The sequence below is a fragment of the Apus apus genome, chromosome 6, assembly GCF_020740795.1.
Source record: "Apus apus isolate bApuApu2 chromosome 6, bApuApu2.pri.cur, whole genome shotgun sequence".
Classification (NCBI taxonomy): Eukaryota; Metazoa; Chordata; class Aves; order Apodiformes; family Apodidae; genus Apus; species Apus apus.
In genome coordinates this window covers 17,010,278-17,025,748 of record NC_067287.1, presented here as the reverse complement: position 1 = coordinate 17,025,748, position 15,471 = coordinate 17,010,278, and the positions used below count along the sequence as shown (strand labels likewise).

General features: G+C 59.6%; 1 protein-coding gene across 4 annotated transcripts in view; it reads right to left on the bottom strand.

The window, feature by feature from the left end:
- ASIC4 (acid sensing ion channel subunit family member 4) overlaps positions 1-8,451 on the bottom strand; it is a 29,958-nt gene extending 21,507 nt beyond the window's left edge. For all 4 annotated transcript variants that reach the window (XM_051624137.1, XM_051624138.1, XM_051624140.1 and 1 more), the window contains exon 1: positions 7,236-8,451. In XM_051624137.1, coding sequence (XP_051480097.1) covers positions 7,236-7,811 — 576 coding nt within the window. In that variant the 5' untranslated portion in view covers positions 7,812-8,451. The remainder of the gene's footprint in view (positions 1-7,235) is intronic.
- Between the last annotated feature and the right edge of the window lie 7,020 nt (positions 8,452-15,471).

Below are 15,471 nucleotides of genomic sequence, written 5' to 3'. Positions count from 1 at the left end.
CGTCACTTAGTGCAGCTCCGTAAACCTCCTGCTCCAGCCGCTCCCCTGTGGAGGGAGACCCAGCATGGCTGCCCCGTGCCTGGCGCTGCTGGCAGGGAGCCTGGGGTCCCCCTCCGCCTGGGGCTATCCCCAGCTGCCACAGGACCAGGTGGCAGCTGTGTCCTCATCTCCCTGCCCTGCCGCCTCGGCATGTGTCTTCCTTTGGCCTTCTTGGCCTTGGCATCAAGTGCTGGCATGGCAGCCAGCACTGCCCAGCATCCTGGCGCCCGGGGACAGCCAGCCATGGGCCAGTGCCACACATCCTTCCCCTGTCACCCTTTCTAGCCCTGCTGCAGATCCTGGAGCAGCACAAGCAGGGATGCAGGGAGGTGTCGCTACATCCTCCATTGCTTGAGAATCAGGGACCTGAGGGAAGGGGGTGACTAGGGGGATGTAGTGCCAGGTTTGGGGGACTGGCCAGCCCCTTGCAGCTCTGGCTCTAACACACAGGAGACATGAGCCTAGCCAGTAGCTTTCCACCCCACTGCCCAGCAAGTGCCTGGTGCAGGCGATGCTGTGGGCTGCTCCCACAGCCATGGGGCACAGGTTCCATCCTCAGCCTGCATGCAGGTTCCCACAGTCCCTGGGGCCCCTGGTTCCATATGGCAAAGCTTACCCCTCTGGCTCACTGCAGGCACCCTCCTGCACACACAGATGGGTCACAAGGGGGCTTGGGAGGCAGCCCACACCGTGGCTGGCAATGCAGGAACTGGGGGATCAGAGCTGCGGGTACTGTGGTGACAAGCCTTTGTTTACCCATGTGAAACCACAGCTGCCTACCCCAGGTGGGCCTATGGCCAGAGACAGAGGGACACAGGGAGCCAACAGCATCATTGCACTGGGACTGGTGGTGCGCCCTGCCCTGTGGCTGCCCCCAGTGCCACCCGGTCATGGGACCCCTGCCATGGGTGACACTGGCACCAAGGTCACAGCAATGCCCTGCCAGCCACAGTGCCACATGGCATCCAGCCACACTGTCAGCACAGGGTACCTGCACCTTCAGAGCTCCTGTGCACAGACAGCCACAATGCACCCTATGAACCCCTCCTCCCACCCCCCAGTCAGTCACTCTGCAATCCATCAGCCCCACAGCGCTGTGTCCCTGTCATCCTACAGTCCCACAGCCCTGCAGCCCCATGCACCAGCAAGCGCCTGCCCTCAGAGCCAAGCCCAAAGGTTGCCCCAGCCTCATCTCTCCTACAGCTGCCCAAGTTGCTCACTCCATTCTGCAGTAGCAGCACGGGGGGTAGAGGGAGGGGAGGCACTGCCCCATAGACCCTCACAGGTGCCCAGGCCCCAGGGGATGGCATTGGGTGGCATTGCCCCTGATCCGCCCAGCTAAGCATGTGGGACCCGCCTCATGGCACGTCCCACATCCCTGGGGAGCTACACCAGGCGCGGGCGTCCTGGCCGCTGGCTCCCCCCGTATCGGAGACAGGCTTATTAAGTGTGTGATATTAAATTACCCAGATAAGAGCGTAAGAGCTTTTAAAGTCAATTCATTAAATATAATTATGAAGAGAGCTTTTTTATGCTCACAGTGATCCGATCTCAATCAGGGAGACGGTGGGAAAGCCGCTGGCTCCTTCAGCATCTCCGCTCCCCTGCTGTGTCGCCTCCACAGCCCCCTGCTCCCCGACCTCAGCCCCCATCCTCAGGGAGCCAGCACCCACAGCCACAGCCCTCACTGCTCACCCCTCTGCTCCAGCACCCTTTCTTCAGTGCTGCTGCTGTTGCCGGTGCTACCCCACTCAGATGGGGGTGGCATGGGGGCTTGCCCAGCAAAGGGGTGGGAGATGGGAGGCTATTGGGCCAAGATGCAAGGGCCAGCAGGGTTGGGGAGGAGGGCAGCAGGGTATGGAAATGCTCAGAGGCAAGAGCCAGAGGATCTGAGGAGCTGAGCACAGGCTCACCCCAGCCACATGTCCCCTTCCCCACAACATCCGACCCCCTCCCTGTCCCCCACAGGCTCCTTAAGGACCTAATGGTGCATCCCCATTCCCCAGGGAGGCAGGGTGTGTGCTTCCCTCCCCTTCCACATTAATTGATGGGGCATTACAACCAATTAATACCTGCCAGCCAGGCGAAGGCTGCCCCAGCCCATGGCCAGACCCCTCATGTGTAGCCCCAATGTCCCCACACCAGCCCTTCACACCAGAAGCCCCCTTGCCCTGTGCCTCCCTAGCCACTGTCCAGGATGCAGCCGCATGTGGTGTTGAGCCCATCTTTCTTGGGGGAAGCTATGGGGAGCAGGGGTCCCAAAGACACTTAAGGAGCCTCACAGCCCTCACACCTCCCCAGCCCCCTTGCCACAGTGCTCTAAGATGCACCATGATGAGGGACCTTGCAGTGACATCCCGAGGTGCAGCCAATCTATCACTGTCCCACCTTGGTACCCCAAATCCTCATCACTCCTATGTTGCTGCAGCCCAGGCACTCTGGGACAAGGAGCAGCAGCCTGTGAGCTGGGAGCAGGGTGGGCTTCAGGCTGGGGTCCCCACACAAGTCTCCAGCAGGGGCTGGTGGGAGCAGCTACCCACTGCTGGGAGCTGCTGGACTGACATTTATTTTTAGACGTGAATTGTATAAATTAGCATTTCTCAGTGGATTAAGCAGCAGGAATTGTGTAAAATTAAATGGCAACGAATTGCATTAAAGTCCCCCGTTTTCTGGCACCAGCAGCGCCTCAAGCCATGCCTGGCCAGCTCATGTGTAACAGTGCCAGAGCTGCCACTGCCGCTGCTCCAGACAGGAGCACAACCAAACTGTGGCATATCTGCACCACCTGGGACATAGACCTGGGGATGCACAAGCACGGTGGCCAGGCTGTGAGGGTGGGGGGGGTTCTTAGATGGCCTGCGAGCCCCAAGGGAGGTGGCTCAGGCACTGGGCTGGGGCTGCAGGACGTGGATCTGGTGAGCAGAGTGTGGTGACCCAGATGGGCATGGCTGGGCTCAGCCAAGCAGTTAATGGGATTGTCAAGGGATGTTCAAGGCTCTCCTGGGCACCAACACCATCAGCCCCAGCCCAGCCAGTCCCTGCCATGCATGGCAGGATAGCCACCACAACTGCAGACACGCCACCCTCCAGTGGGGACAACACTGTGCTGGGATCCATATGGTCCTGTCTGTCCCCAGAGCCACTCTGTGCTCCAGCCAGGGCAGGTGCTGCAGTGCCAGGAGCCCAGAGAGCAGCTGAGGGGCTCCCAGCAGTTCCCCCATGGCCCAGGGCACACTCAGCCTTGCACAGAGGGAGAGGGGACATGGGGTGGAATGCTGAGACCTGAGCAGGCACCAAGCAGGGCAGGGCAGGTGAGGAGCAGCGAGTCTAGCTCTTTTACCCAGTGTAAAAATAGGCTGAAAATGTGACATTTATTAAGTACGGTTCTGGCAGAAAGGTCAGAGAGAGTTCCTGTGTCGGGGGCAGTGCAGTTTGTGTGAAAGACAGCCTGCTGCACTCTCCCCACTCCCCAGCCAGGATCTTTTGGGTTGCACTTGGGGTGCCACTGAGGATGCTCTCCCTGCCTCGGCACAAGGCCTTCCCTCTCTGTGGTCTGCATGGGCTTCGAGGGAGACCCCCCCACAGCACCCGTGTCCTGGGCAGGGAGAAGACCCTGCCTGGAAAGCCAGGGCTGATGCCAACTCTGAGAAGCTCTGCCAGCTCTCAGCAGCCTCCCCACTCCCCCCCAACCTCCAGCCCTGGCAGGACTAGCTTCGGCAGCCACACATCAGAAACAAAAGGCTTTTGACAGGGGACGCGGTTTAGAGAAAGGCACCGGGCTCTCGCCCAGTCATGAGCGGAGCCTCCTGCTGCAGCCGCTGCCAGCGAGCCGGCAGGATGCTGCTGCCGGCTGGGGGGACCCCCTCCACGCACCTCCTCCCACGGCCCCCAGACCCCTGCCTATCCTCCGTGTCCCCAGAGCACGGCCGGGAGGGTTCTCCTTTCCCACAGTGCGGCCAGGCGTGGCCAGCGGTGGCCTCGGGCTGTGGCTGTACTGAGGGTGCCAGGCACGGGGGTGAGCGCAGCGCGAGCCACCTGCCACAGCTGAGCCCCAGCCCTGTGGGGATGCTTCCCAACCTCCTCGTTTAATGGCACGTAAAGAGCCCTATTGATTTCCCGTGCTGGCGCTGCGCACTTCTCACCCTCGGCCCCAGAGCCGTGCTTGCCCTGCTAGCAGAGCTCCGCACCACCACCCTCCCCACAGCACCAGGCAGGGTACCTAAAGGCATCAGGCAATGGGCAGGGGCAGCCCCCGGGCAGGGCAGGGATCAGGAGGGCTGAGGAGCATGGCACAGCTCGTGGGGGTCAGAAGAGGCTTTGTGGGGGCTCCAGCACCGGCCTGTGGCAGCTGACGCAGGGGCCACATTTGTCAGTGGGGCTGCAGGGGAGCCTTGCTGTGGCTCAGGGCTGTCCCTGCTGCCTGGGGAGATTTGCAGCCCAGCCAGGCTTTATTACATGGAAGATGCTTACGCTGAGCATTTTTTTTCCCCCATAGTTTCTTAATTTTCTATCCCATAAAGAATGTGGATTTGTGACGTTAAATAGGGGAAGATCATTTACCACTCACAGCTCTTACTTAAAGGATCCGCATGAGTTATTTATTGTGTGAGCACAGGCTGCAAGTGGCAGCATGAGGGGACATGCTCCAGCCTCGGTGCTACTCTTACTCCCAAGCAGACAGATGGCTGGCAGCAGCCCCATGGCTTGGCCATCCTCTTGCTGTAAAACTTCCAGCCTCTGGATAAAGTTCACCTTGTGCCAAGAGGGAAGGAAGGACTCCAGTGCTCCTGCAAGCACGGCTACAGGAAAAGCTCCTTCCCTTCCCTGCTATCCTTAGGGACATGACCTCTGCTCCAGGGGCTACTCACCATGGGACCCCACGGCATTTGTCCCACTGAGATGTGCTGCAATTTGGGAGCCCTCCATCACTGCTGGGACATGCTGTGACTCACGTATCCTCCCACTGCAGCGGGGGCATAAGATCTTTCTGAACAAAAAGGCACACATGGGGACCTACGACTGGGACCAGTGAAGCCTGGAGCTCAATGCCACATGATATCTGGGTGCAGGGCAGACCAGGTGCCACAGCTGGGAGGCACAGTGGTGCCCAAGCCCACACATAACATCTGGGACTCACCCTGCCTGCCAGGCAGCTTGTGCTGTGTTTTAGTCATTCTCAGGAGGAAGCACGAGGGACCGATTGAGCTTGGGGAACGGAGTAGGAGGATCCAGCTGCAAAAGATGTCATGCCTCGACAGGTCCCACTGCTGCCTGGCAAGGTTCTGGGACATGGTATATGGCAGAGAGGAGTCACATCCTCCCCCATCCTTCCCCATGCCCAAGTCCTGCAGCCCCTCTTGCCCCAGGTTCACCCCCTTGCTCCAGGCAAGTGAGAGGTGACATGGACTCCCCTTTTTTTGCTGACAGAGGCTGGGCTGGAGGGCTGAACTGGGGACAGGGGGTGAAGGCTGCAGGAGCACTGCGCTCCTCTTGCTCAGGTCAGGGGCCAGGGGTCAGCCAGTGCTAGCCATCCTCATGCCCAAAGCCTGCTCCGTCACACAGTGCCAGTACACTTGACATCCCCAGAGCAGATCCGTAAGCAGCTGAGGCAGGCAGGCCAGCTGGTCCTGCACGGCCACCCACTGAGAAGCCGGGTCCTGGTGACTGTCCTGGTGGTCACCTTCCATTGCTACACAGCAAGGTACACATCACACACCATGTCCACACTCCGGGAAGCTTGTACCCAGCCCCATCTGCCTGAGCTCTGCTCTGCCAGCCTCAGCTCAGCATACGCCAAATCCCATTGCCATGCCCTGCTGTGCCACTGCCTGGCACAAGTCTGGGCTCATTGCCTCCCCTGCAAACTGAAGCTGTGCAGGATCCCTCAGGAAGACCCCAAGGGCTAGAGCCAGCATGGCCGAGACACGTGCAGGACTGTCCAGCCCTGGAGCTCCCTGCTTCCAGCCCTGCTGAACTGCACTTCTTCCCAGCAAACTCAGGCGGTTGGTGTAGAGCAGGTGCAGATCCCAGCAAAATCCCAGGGAGGAGTGGGGCTGTTCCCCCAGGCCCCATCCCCTGCTCCTTCCCACTCCACTACAGTGCCCCATGCCACCCCCCCGCACAGCGCAGCCCTTCCAAAAACAGCTCTTTTCTGGGGACAAGCATCCTCCTGAGCAGCGAGCGGGCATCGTACTGATGGGCACGAAGTGAAGCAGGACACGCTGCATCAGCCATTTCCAGCCCCACGGTGCCTCCTCTCCCCCCTCAGCATCCTACACAGCCCATGGCACTGCATCTCCTCCCCCCCGGCATGCAGCATGCTCTGGCTGGCAGCACTGCTCCCGGGAGCGGAGCAAGCCAGCCGAGCAGTAGCCCCTGGCAGCCCTAGGAGAGAAGCGGCTCATTTCCAGAGTCATTACAGTCTGAAAAGGGTCCCATCAGGTATTCCGCCCATTCAGCACATTTATTTTCCCAAACCACAGCGGGGATTTGTGATTCCAGGCTCAATATTAGTGAGAGCTGCACGCTGGTGGTGCCCAGCCAGGAGCTCGCTGCCTGGACAGGCAAGAGGCCCTGCCAGGGAGCCCAGGGCAGTGAGTGGGCAGCCCCCAGCAGCCCCCCACTCCCCCAGTCGTAGCCATGTCTCCGAAGCAGAGCTGCTCAGTGTGTCACACATGTGCGTGTACAATGTTGGCAGCCTCCAGACTGACAAACATCCCACTGCCCATCCCCCCCAAACACAGGACGGTTCCCTTTTATGCAAAGGGCTCTCTGCCCACCCCCCCTCTTCCCCTGCCATTCTTGCTGTCCGAAGCACCCTGAGGTGGAGCACTTCAACCCAGGGACAAGCGCAGGCTGGAGTGAGCTCTACACCACAGCTCTCCCCCAGCCTGCTGCACACCCACCCCAGGGACTACTGAGCCCTGATTCCCCCCCACCCCAGCTCCTGCCTGTGAGCACCTCTGGCACAGACCTGCCGACAGCCTGCTCCAGTAGTGCAGAGCCCCACTGAGAATTCCCACGGAGGATCCTCTCTCCCTCTCCATGTGAAACTCAGAGGGAAACTCAAACAGAGAGAGATGCAAACTTCAGCAGCTGGAGCAAGCCAGAGAGCCCTGCTCCAGTGAGGCATGGCCAGGTGGGTGCCCCTGTACCAGCTGAGGTCCCCAGGGAAGTTGACCCAGGTGTGCACTCACCACAGTGAAATCACGAGAGGAGCAGTTCTCGCCACTGAAGTTGCAGCTCTTGAGCATGTCGTCAAGCTGGTGGCCGGTGCGGTTGACAATGTCAGCCATGTCGGGGTCAGGGTAGAGCAGGTCTGTGGCCTTGTGGCCATCCCGGTCCTTGGGGGGCAGCCCAGTCATGTTGGCCAAGTGAAAGATGTCGGCATCAGTAAGTGCTGAGTGGCGGTAGCGGTTGATGTTGCAGATGGTGATGGCGGGGAAGACCATCTCATGAATGGCCTCCTCGTCCAGGGCCATGACGTGGGGGTGCTCCAGGTAAAGCAGAGCAGACTTGGCCGCCTGGTAAAGAAAGAAGGCGAGCGAGGCCACAAAAGCAAATGCCCAGAGGGTCTGGCGCACGCCCAGACGCCCTGACTGGCATATGTGTCCCAGGCCATGCAGGGTGCTGGCGCTGGCAAAGGCAGCCAGGTCCCGGGAGCGGGGCCGGGCGGGCTCCTCGATCAGGCTCTCCTTATCCCCTTCTTCTTTCTCCTTCTGCTTCTCATCCTCCTCGGCAAATTTGATTTTACACACGATTTCAATCGGCATCTGCCCCGCGTGTCTGGCGTGCCCAGCCAGCGAGCTGCCCCCTGGCACGGGCACCAGCTGAGAGCCCGGCCAGGCTCTGGGAGGGGGCTCGGGTCTCCCCCAAACCCCAGCACGGCGCCAGGAGGGCCGAGCCGTCTCGAGAGGGAAGCGCAGCCCCTCTCAGCAGCTCCGAGCCGCCGCTTCCCTCTTGTCTCACTAGTCGATCGTCTCCGTGTGCCTTCGCTTATCAGCACAAATACAGCTGTCAAAAACCCCCCTCTCTCCTCTCCCTCGCTCTGTCTCTCTGCCTCTCTCCTTCGCTCCTCTCTGGTTAAGACCCCAGCAGATACAGGCAGCATTTAAGCATCATGTGCTAATAAAATCCAGGGAATACTTAATAATTCAAGACATGTCAACATTATTTCATCGTCAAATAAAGAGCGAGCGCCAGAGAAAAGAAGCAGTGTGAAGGGCCCGGCGCCTCCGGGGCAGGGAGCCGGGCTGCGCCCTCTCCCCAGCCCCGGGTCCGAAAGTGCTGCCGGAGCCACTTGTTTGAATGGCTCGGGAGCTGCCGGAGCCGTTCCAAGCCGTGCTGTGTCGAGCCCGTGCCGAGACCGAACCGCGCTGCTACGCTCCCCGCCGTGCGATGCCGAGCCGTGCGTTGCTGAACCGCGCTGCTCCGCGCCGTGCCGAGTCGTGCCGAGCCGAGGCGGGCGGGGCACGGAGCTTGTCCCCCACCGCCGCAGCCACCGCGGTCGCCGCCCGGCCCCGCCGTGCCCCGCCGGCCCGTGCGCCCCGGGGCAGAGCGCGGCTCGGCGCGGCGCGGCTCGGCGGGGGCGGGCAGCCTGCGGGCAGCTCGCCCGGCGGCCCCCTCCTGCTCGCCCGCTTGCGGACTCCTCCTGCCTCGGCGGCTCCCTGGCCGTTAACTGCCTCCCTGCCACGGCCCGCCGCGCCCCGAGTCAGCGGGCGCCTAGATCCGTCGGTCCCGCTCCCCGGCTCCGAGCAGGCCACCGAAGCGGGGCTGAAGACGGGGCTCCGGGGGTGCACCTACCCGCGTCCCCCCTCCCCGTGCTCCCCGGTGTCCCGGAGCCGAGGGGGCAGCAGCACCGCCACCCAACCCCCGTGCCCGCCGCGCCTTTCCCCACAGCCCCCGCTGTGCGCCCGAGCTGGGCTCCCCCAGAGTCATTTCTGACCCCCACACCGCTCTGTGCCGCACACTGGGCTCCGCACCGCCCCACGGCCCGTCTGCGAGAAGCGGGGGGGATCGCAGGCAGTGACCGGCTCTGCTAGACAGGCTGAGCCAGGGTCACTCTCTCCCACCTTTGCTGAGCCCCTGCCCCTCCTCAGGGTTGGCTCTGCTCCCTCTGCAGCAGACTTGGGTCTGCCCCTGTGCACGGCCCCAGGCAGGACCCTGCTCCCGTGGCAGCACCGTCCGGCACGCAGCAGGGGGAGCAGGATGTCCTCCTGCCCCATCCTGCCCGCAGCAGTGGGGTTCTGCCTGCATCGCTCAGCAGGGTCAGAGCTGCGATGAGGTTATAGGTGCACCCTGAGGCACCAACCACAGAGACACACGGCACCTGGAACTGGCTGATCCCCATGCACGGCACCTTCTGCCAGCAAATCGTCATTTCCCTCAGCTTCCTACCTCAGTTTCCTCAGCTGGTGATGGCAAGTTAGTTCTTTTAGAAAGGCTGAGCCAGACCCCTCACCCCCAAGTCAAGCAACCCCCTGCAACCCTGCCTAGTGGCTCAGCGGTGGGGGAAACACCAGCTCCCTGCCCCCAGAACAAGCACAGCACCGGGTATGCCCCGACCCTCCCTCCCCGCTCCGGGAGACGTGGCTCTGCTGGGTAGGTGCGTGCCTGGCTGGGAAGCCAGGGTCCCCCGAGGACAAGCGATGAGACAGCCGCCCATGAGCTCGACAAGAGGCTTCGCCTCCCCCTGGGGACTGCGCCGTAGGTCAGCGTGACCTTCACTGTGCTGCCGGTGCCAACGGCAAAGCTTTCCCCAGTCGTCCGGCAAGCACACACACATCTTCAATCTTCCCATCGATCCGTGCATGGCACACATGTTCCTGCCTCTGTGCAGGTCAATACAGCATGATAGGCTGCCTCCGGCAGGGAGCACGCACAGCCTGGCGTCACCCTGCCCAGGGGACGCGGCGTGCACGTGCCAGCCCCGCATCCCCAGCTCAGAGAGGCACGGCTGGCACTGGGCTGGGCAGGTGGCCCAAGCATTGCCATCAACACAGGTGACCCCAGCCACTAGCCACAAGCTTCCACAGGGCTGGGGGGGTGCTTGGGCCTGTGGGCCAAGGGACTGATCCTGTGGCAAGGAGGCTCTGCAGTGCAAGGCAATGGCTGGCATCAGGTCGTCAGTCAGTGAGTCCCTGCCTGTGTCTCTCAGTGCTGTGGTGGTGAGGGGCATGAGGGGCACATCAGTGTGGATTCTGAGGTACAGGGCAAACTGAGCTGTGTTGAGTATGAGACCAGCAGGAGCCCGGTGTCCTCTGATGCTCGACAGTCATCACACAAGAGCAGAACCACATCTAAGCTCCCTGCTCAGCCCATGCCCCACAGACTGCGATCCTCTCTGGGCATCTTTTGCTCCACTAGCAACTGCCACCTGTGCTGGGACACCTCTCAGCACCCTCAGCATTGTCCCATCCTGTGTGGCCAAAGAGATGTGCCCTCTCTTGCCTCTCCTTTTCTGCTGTGTCCTGATCCTGCCTGGCTGCCTAGCAAGGACAGATGGGTGTCAGGGCTCATCCCCTTGCAGGATGGCCCAGGGATGAAGTGCAGCCAGGCTGGGTTGGGATCAAGCTGTGTCCAATGAGTGGCACCAAGGACACAAGCCAAATCTCCAGCTGTAGCTACAGGTCTCCTGCAAGCCACAGAGCAGGCAGGGCTGTGGCTTCATGGCCACCAGTACCCAGGGCAAGGGCACGCCAAGAGAGACATTAGGCTGGAGAGGTAGGGAGTGGGGGAGCAGCACGGCTAGGAGAGGAGGCATCAGGGCTCAAGGGCTGTTTTTTCCTGTGACCAGACAAGTCAGTGAGCAAAGCATCAGCTGGGAATGGCCAGCTCTGAAACTTGGCAGCATGCCTGTGGCTCACGGTTCTGTACCTGAGCATCCTACTTGTGGCTGAGCATGGAGGCCACAAGGAAGGACTTTGCAGCATGTCTCCAACCTTCTGCCCAGCCATGAGCAGCTGCAGAGCCTGATGCTCCCACAACCAACCCTTGGGTTTGATGCTAACAGACAGTAGAAGTCTGGTGCCCTGGGCTCTGGACTGCTGACTTCACTAGCCACAGCACAAGTGAGCCAACAGGACAGAAGAGCCAGCCAAAGATTTGCCAGCAGATTAGGCAAGTGGGGACCTCCCTGCTTGCCCCTCTGCTCCCCAACCCATGGGGATGCTGAGCAGCAGGGACTTGGCGTAGGGCCCACGTGCTATGCTCATATAACAGAGGAGACTGCAAACGCCAGGGAAGACAGGACTGGAATTTGAAATGATGTTGACAAATCGGAGAAATGGCCTGAAAACAATAAGATACAATTCAAAAGGACAAGTGCCAAGAGCTGGGCTGGGGTGGGAAGGAAATCTGCCCAGTGAGTGGAGGGCGAGCTGCTGGAGGGCAGAGCTGCCAAGCAAGCAGGAGAGACGGGCAGAGCCCAAGCTTGGCAGCACCACTGGCTTGTCCAAGTTTAACACCGGAACTCTGAGCAGTTCCAGGCAGATAAACAAGGTTGGCAGAGGGTTGGACACCCCCAGGCAGGATGCACTGTGAAGGTGCAATTATTTGTGTATGTGCAGAAGCTGTATTTCCAGATGCCCAGCAGCCAAGCATCTGCTTGGAAAAGCAGCCGAGAGCTAGGAAAAAACAGGAGAAGTCTCATTCATTTGGGACATGGGATCTGCCAGTTCAATAGGGGATGTCTGGCTGCCCTGCAAGTGCATTGAGCTCAGTGGAAAGGAGGATGTTGCTCAGGGCTGTATGAAAAGGAGCATCATTCACAAGGCATGTGAAGCACTTACTGGCGGCGGGGCCTTAGTGGGAGTCCTGCGCCTGGTCTGGGACCACATGTCAAGAAAAATCCAAACTAATTGGAAAGAGTAGACAGGATGGCAATAACAAAGAGCAGAGCTGGAGATCGTCTGGGTGCCCTGGAGGTTTGGGCGAGACTGGAGGACAGTAAGAGGCTGCATCCATAGACAAGATAACTGCTGTGAGCATGGAAGGAGGGAGCTTACTAGAGCATCAGGACCCTGACACACTGTAGAAGAAAGCAGGGGTTAGCTGGAGCCTCCGTGTGGGAGAAGCTGTCCCACAGCCTGGAGGGGTGCTTGGTGGGATTGATCCTGCTGTGATGACCTCCAGCACCCTTGTGGTGATTCTTCCCCTCCAAGACACAAATACTCTCAACTCCTACTCTTCAGATGAACCCAATGAGGGTTTGGTTGTGATTTCCCTATCTTGCCACCAAACTTATGGAATGACTCTTTGCTGTATCAGCACCTGACCTCCCTCTGCGTGGTGCCACTGTGGTGAGCCCACCCTCCTAGCCACCTGACTGGGCTGTGGCTCCTCAGCACAGACACAGGTGATCAGCCCAGGGCACCACAGGGTGCCACGGCCAAGACGGCCCAGGAGGCTGGGGAACACAGGTGACAGGACAGTTACAGACCTGGGCAGGCAGCAGGCACCTGCCCAAGGAGACACCCCCAGCAGGCAGCCCTCAGCTGATCCCCCACTAGTCCAAGCCAGCTGGGATGTGGATCCTTTTTTCTGGGTACTTTTGCCCCCAGCCTAACCCTGTGAGGCGGCTGCCACATCTTCCTCACCAGGTCCACATGCTCCAGAGCTGGCGCTGGCCGCAGCCCCGCACCAGAAGGGAAGTGGATCTGGGGCAATCATTAATTTTGATCTAATTGAAGGAAACGTGACTGCGGAGCCCAGTTGGCTGCAGTGCTCAGCTCTGCCTCACACCGGTCAGATCCTCTGAGACCCTTGGAAACACGTCGGCTTAACAAGCACAGCCTCTGCTCCTGGTCTCCCCGGAACACTGCTGGTGCCTGCTTGGCAGGTCAGGATCTGCAGCAAGGGCAGCAAACACCTGAGCTGTGGGGAGATGTGGGATGACAAGATGTCCACTCTAATTACGGGAGAGCAGGGCTGGTAAAGATGTGATGAACATGGCAGGCATCACAGCTTGCCACAGGGCCAGCTGTGGGGTGGCTTGTACCCCACTCACCGAAACCTCCATTCTGTTCTCCTGTGCCTGTGGGGAGCAGTGGGGCTGGGAACACCGGGAGGGAGTTGTATGCCTTAGGGCATGGAGTGGAGCCACGGATACAAGCACCAGCCAGGCGGTGCTGGAATGGGGAGGACAGCAACTCTGATGCACAGACCAGCCTCACTGGTGGCCCTGGGGCCAGGGCAGGAAGTGGCTGGACTGGTCTGGACTGAGGTCCCTCACGTGCAGTAGATGACACATTTACCAAGGCTGGCAGATGCATTGCTGGTGCAGCACCCCATTAATGCACTGACCCCATTTATGTAAACTACCCCCATTAAACACAACACTTTATTAAATGCTTTACCCCAATTAAGTACAGTATCTTAATTAAAGCAACACCCCAATTAGGGACAGTACTCCCATTCAATTTATTCCTTCATTAAGCGCAAAACCTCAATTACAAAATCTCTTTTGTAAGCTGTGTGCACACGCTCGCACAAGGTGCCCTGGACACCTCTTCTTGTTGCCAGAAAATCAACACTGAGCTTATGTGGCTTTTGGGGTCCTGTCTCCAGGAGTTTAAGGAGTGGGCTTCAGTAGGATTTGAGTGTAGGAGTATCCACCATAGCTAGGAGAACAATGTCTGCCTGCAACAGAGCCATGTTAGATTCCATAGACTCTCAATGGGATAATGGTTCAAATCCCAACCTGGTTCATGGGAGAAAAGGGTCTATGTGGGGTGCAGGCTGATCCCGTGGGATCTAATCCCAAGGAGCAGCTGAGACCTTGCTACTTTTCCTCCTGACTGCTCTGTGCAGAGGTACTTAACCGTGCCGCCATCCCAGCCAGCCCCTGCCCTCATGACCTGGGAAGGGGAGCAGGCAGCAGCTGCTCTGGGCTGCCCACCTGTGCACAGCAGGCCCCTCTCATGGTCTCCATCTGAGACACCCGAAGTGCCACGGTCCTGCACCACCGCAGCTTTGCCGAGCTGAAAGCAATGGGAGCAGGAGGGACCATCATCTGCTATCCTTATTCTACTTTGACCTGGTCAGCACCCCCGAACTGAGCCACCCACTTGATTGTACCTCACAAACGTTCTCACTGAGAGAAAACACACCTAAAAGCCTTCCAAATTCATGGAGAAGAGCAAAGCAGAACCCTTTTCCCAGCAGGATGGGCACATGTTTCAGCACAGAGGATGTTCAACATCCCCAGGAGGAACCTCAGCCTAGCACCCATCTCCAGGCTCAGGGTCCCATGGTGCTCAGTGGCCTATGACCAGCAGGAGGTCAGGCTCGGCTAATGTTGCCCTCTAGTCCTGAGCAAGGGGAGTGAAGAGCGAATGAAGGGAAAGGCCTCACCGCCCTCAGAGCGTCCCCTGTGGATGGAAAGGCCACCGCAGACGTGACCAGAGAGTGGTTGCGTGGCGGCAGGAGCCCCAGCTCTGAGCGCAGTGTGCTGGGTGAGCACAGTCCCTCTTGCCCTTGTTGCTGTTGAGAAGGGGAAGGCGTCCTGAGAGCCGTGGCTGCAGCTTCCAAAGGCACTTTTTTGATTTTATAGCCTTTTATTGCTGCAGCTGGTTGATCCTCCCTGCTCTCTGCCATCTTGAGGAGGGCACCTGGGCAGGCTGGTGTGTGGCTGTGCTGTGCTGAGCAGTTTGGTGACCGGGCACGTGCCTGGTCCAAGGTGCCACCACTAGTGAAAGCACCAGCACGGTGGAGAAACTGGGCTCAGCACCCTGCTGGGACAGTCCCCAGTGCTATCCCTGCACAACTCACAGCATGAGCCCCCCCACCCCCATCACTTGTCACCTGCCTAGTGGTTTATAAAACTTTAAAGCTAATGGTGTAATAAACTCCAATAATGATATTGCAGCTGTACCAGGGCACCCTGGGATGAATACATTACAGGAGCTGCAGCAGTTAGGCAGGGAGAGCAGCATTGGGACTGGGAGATGCTCCAGCCAGTTCGGCAGGACAGTTAAGTCTACCCCATTTTTGCCATGAGAAGGGAATCCCCTGGTTCACTCTCTACAACCAAGGAAAAGTGACTGAAGGGCATGCAGCCCACCTTGGCCACAATCCCCTTTGATGAGAAGCCAGGCCAGGAGACCTTCAGGGGAAAAGAAGTTATGAGGGGCATGGGTCCATAAGGCAGTTTCTGACACATAGGCAGGGGATGCTCAGATAGATGAGCTGGGCTGAGCCTAGGGGAACACCCTGCTTACAGCAGAGGGAGGCCCCCATAGCCCTGGGCTCCCTGCTGAGGTGAGCCCTGGCCACCGTGCACCAGCCAGGTGCAGCCCCTGTGCACCAGCCAGGTGTCCCTCTCCTGCCCTGACAGTGCCAACCTTCACACACACCCATCAGGGCTGGTGTGCAGGCATGCACAGCTGCATGTGTGGGTAGTGGTGTTGCCCATACACAGCTGTATGGGCACAG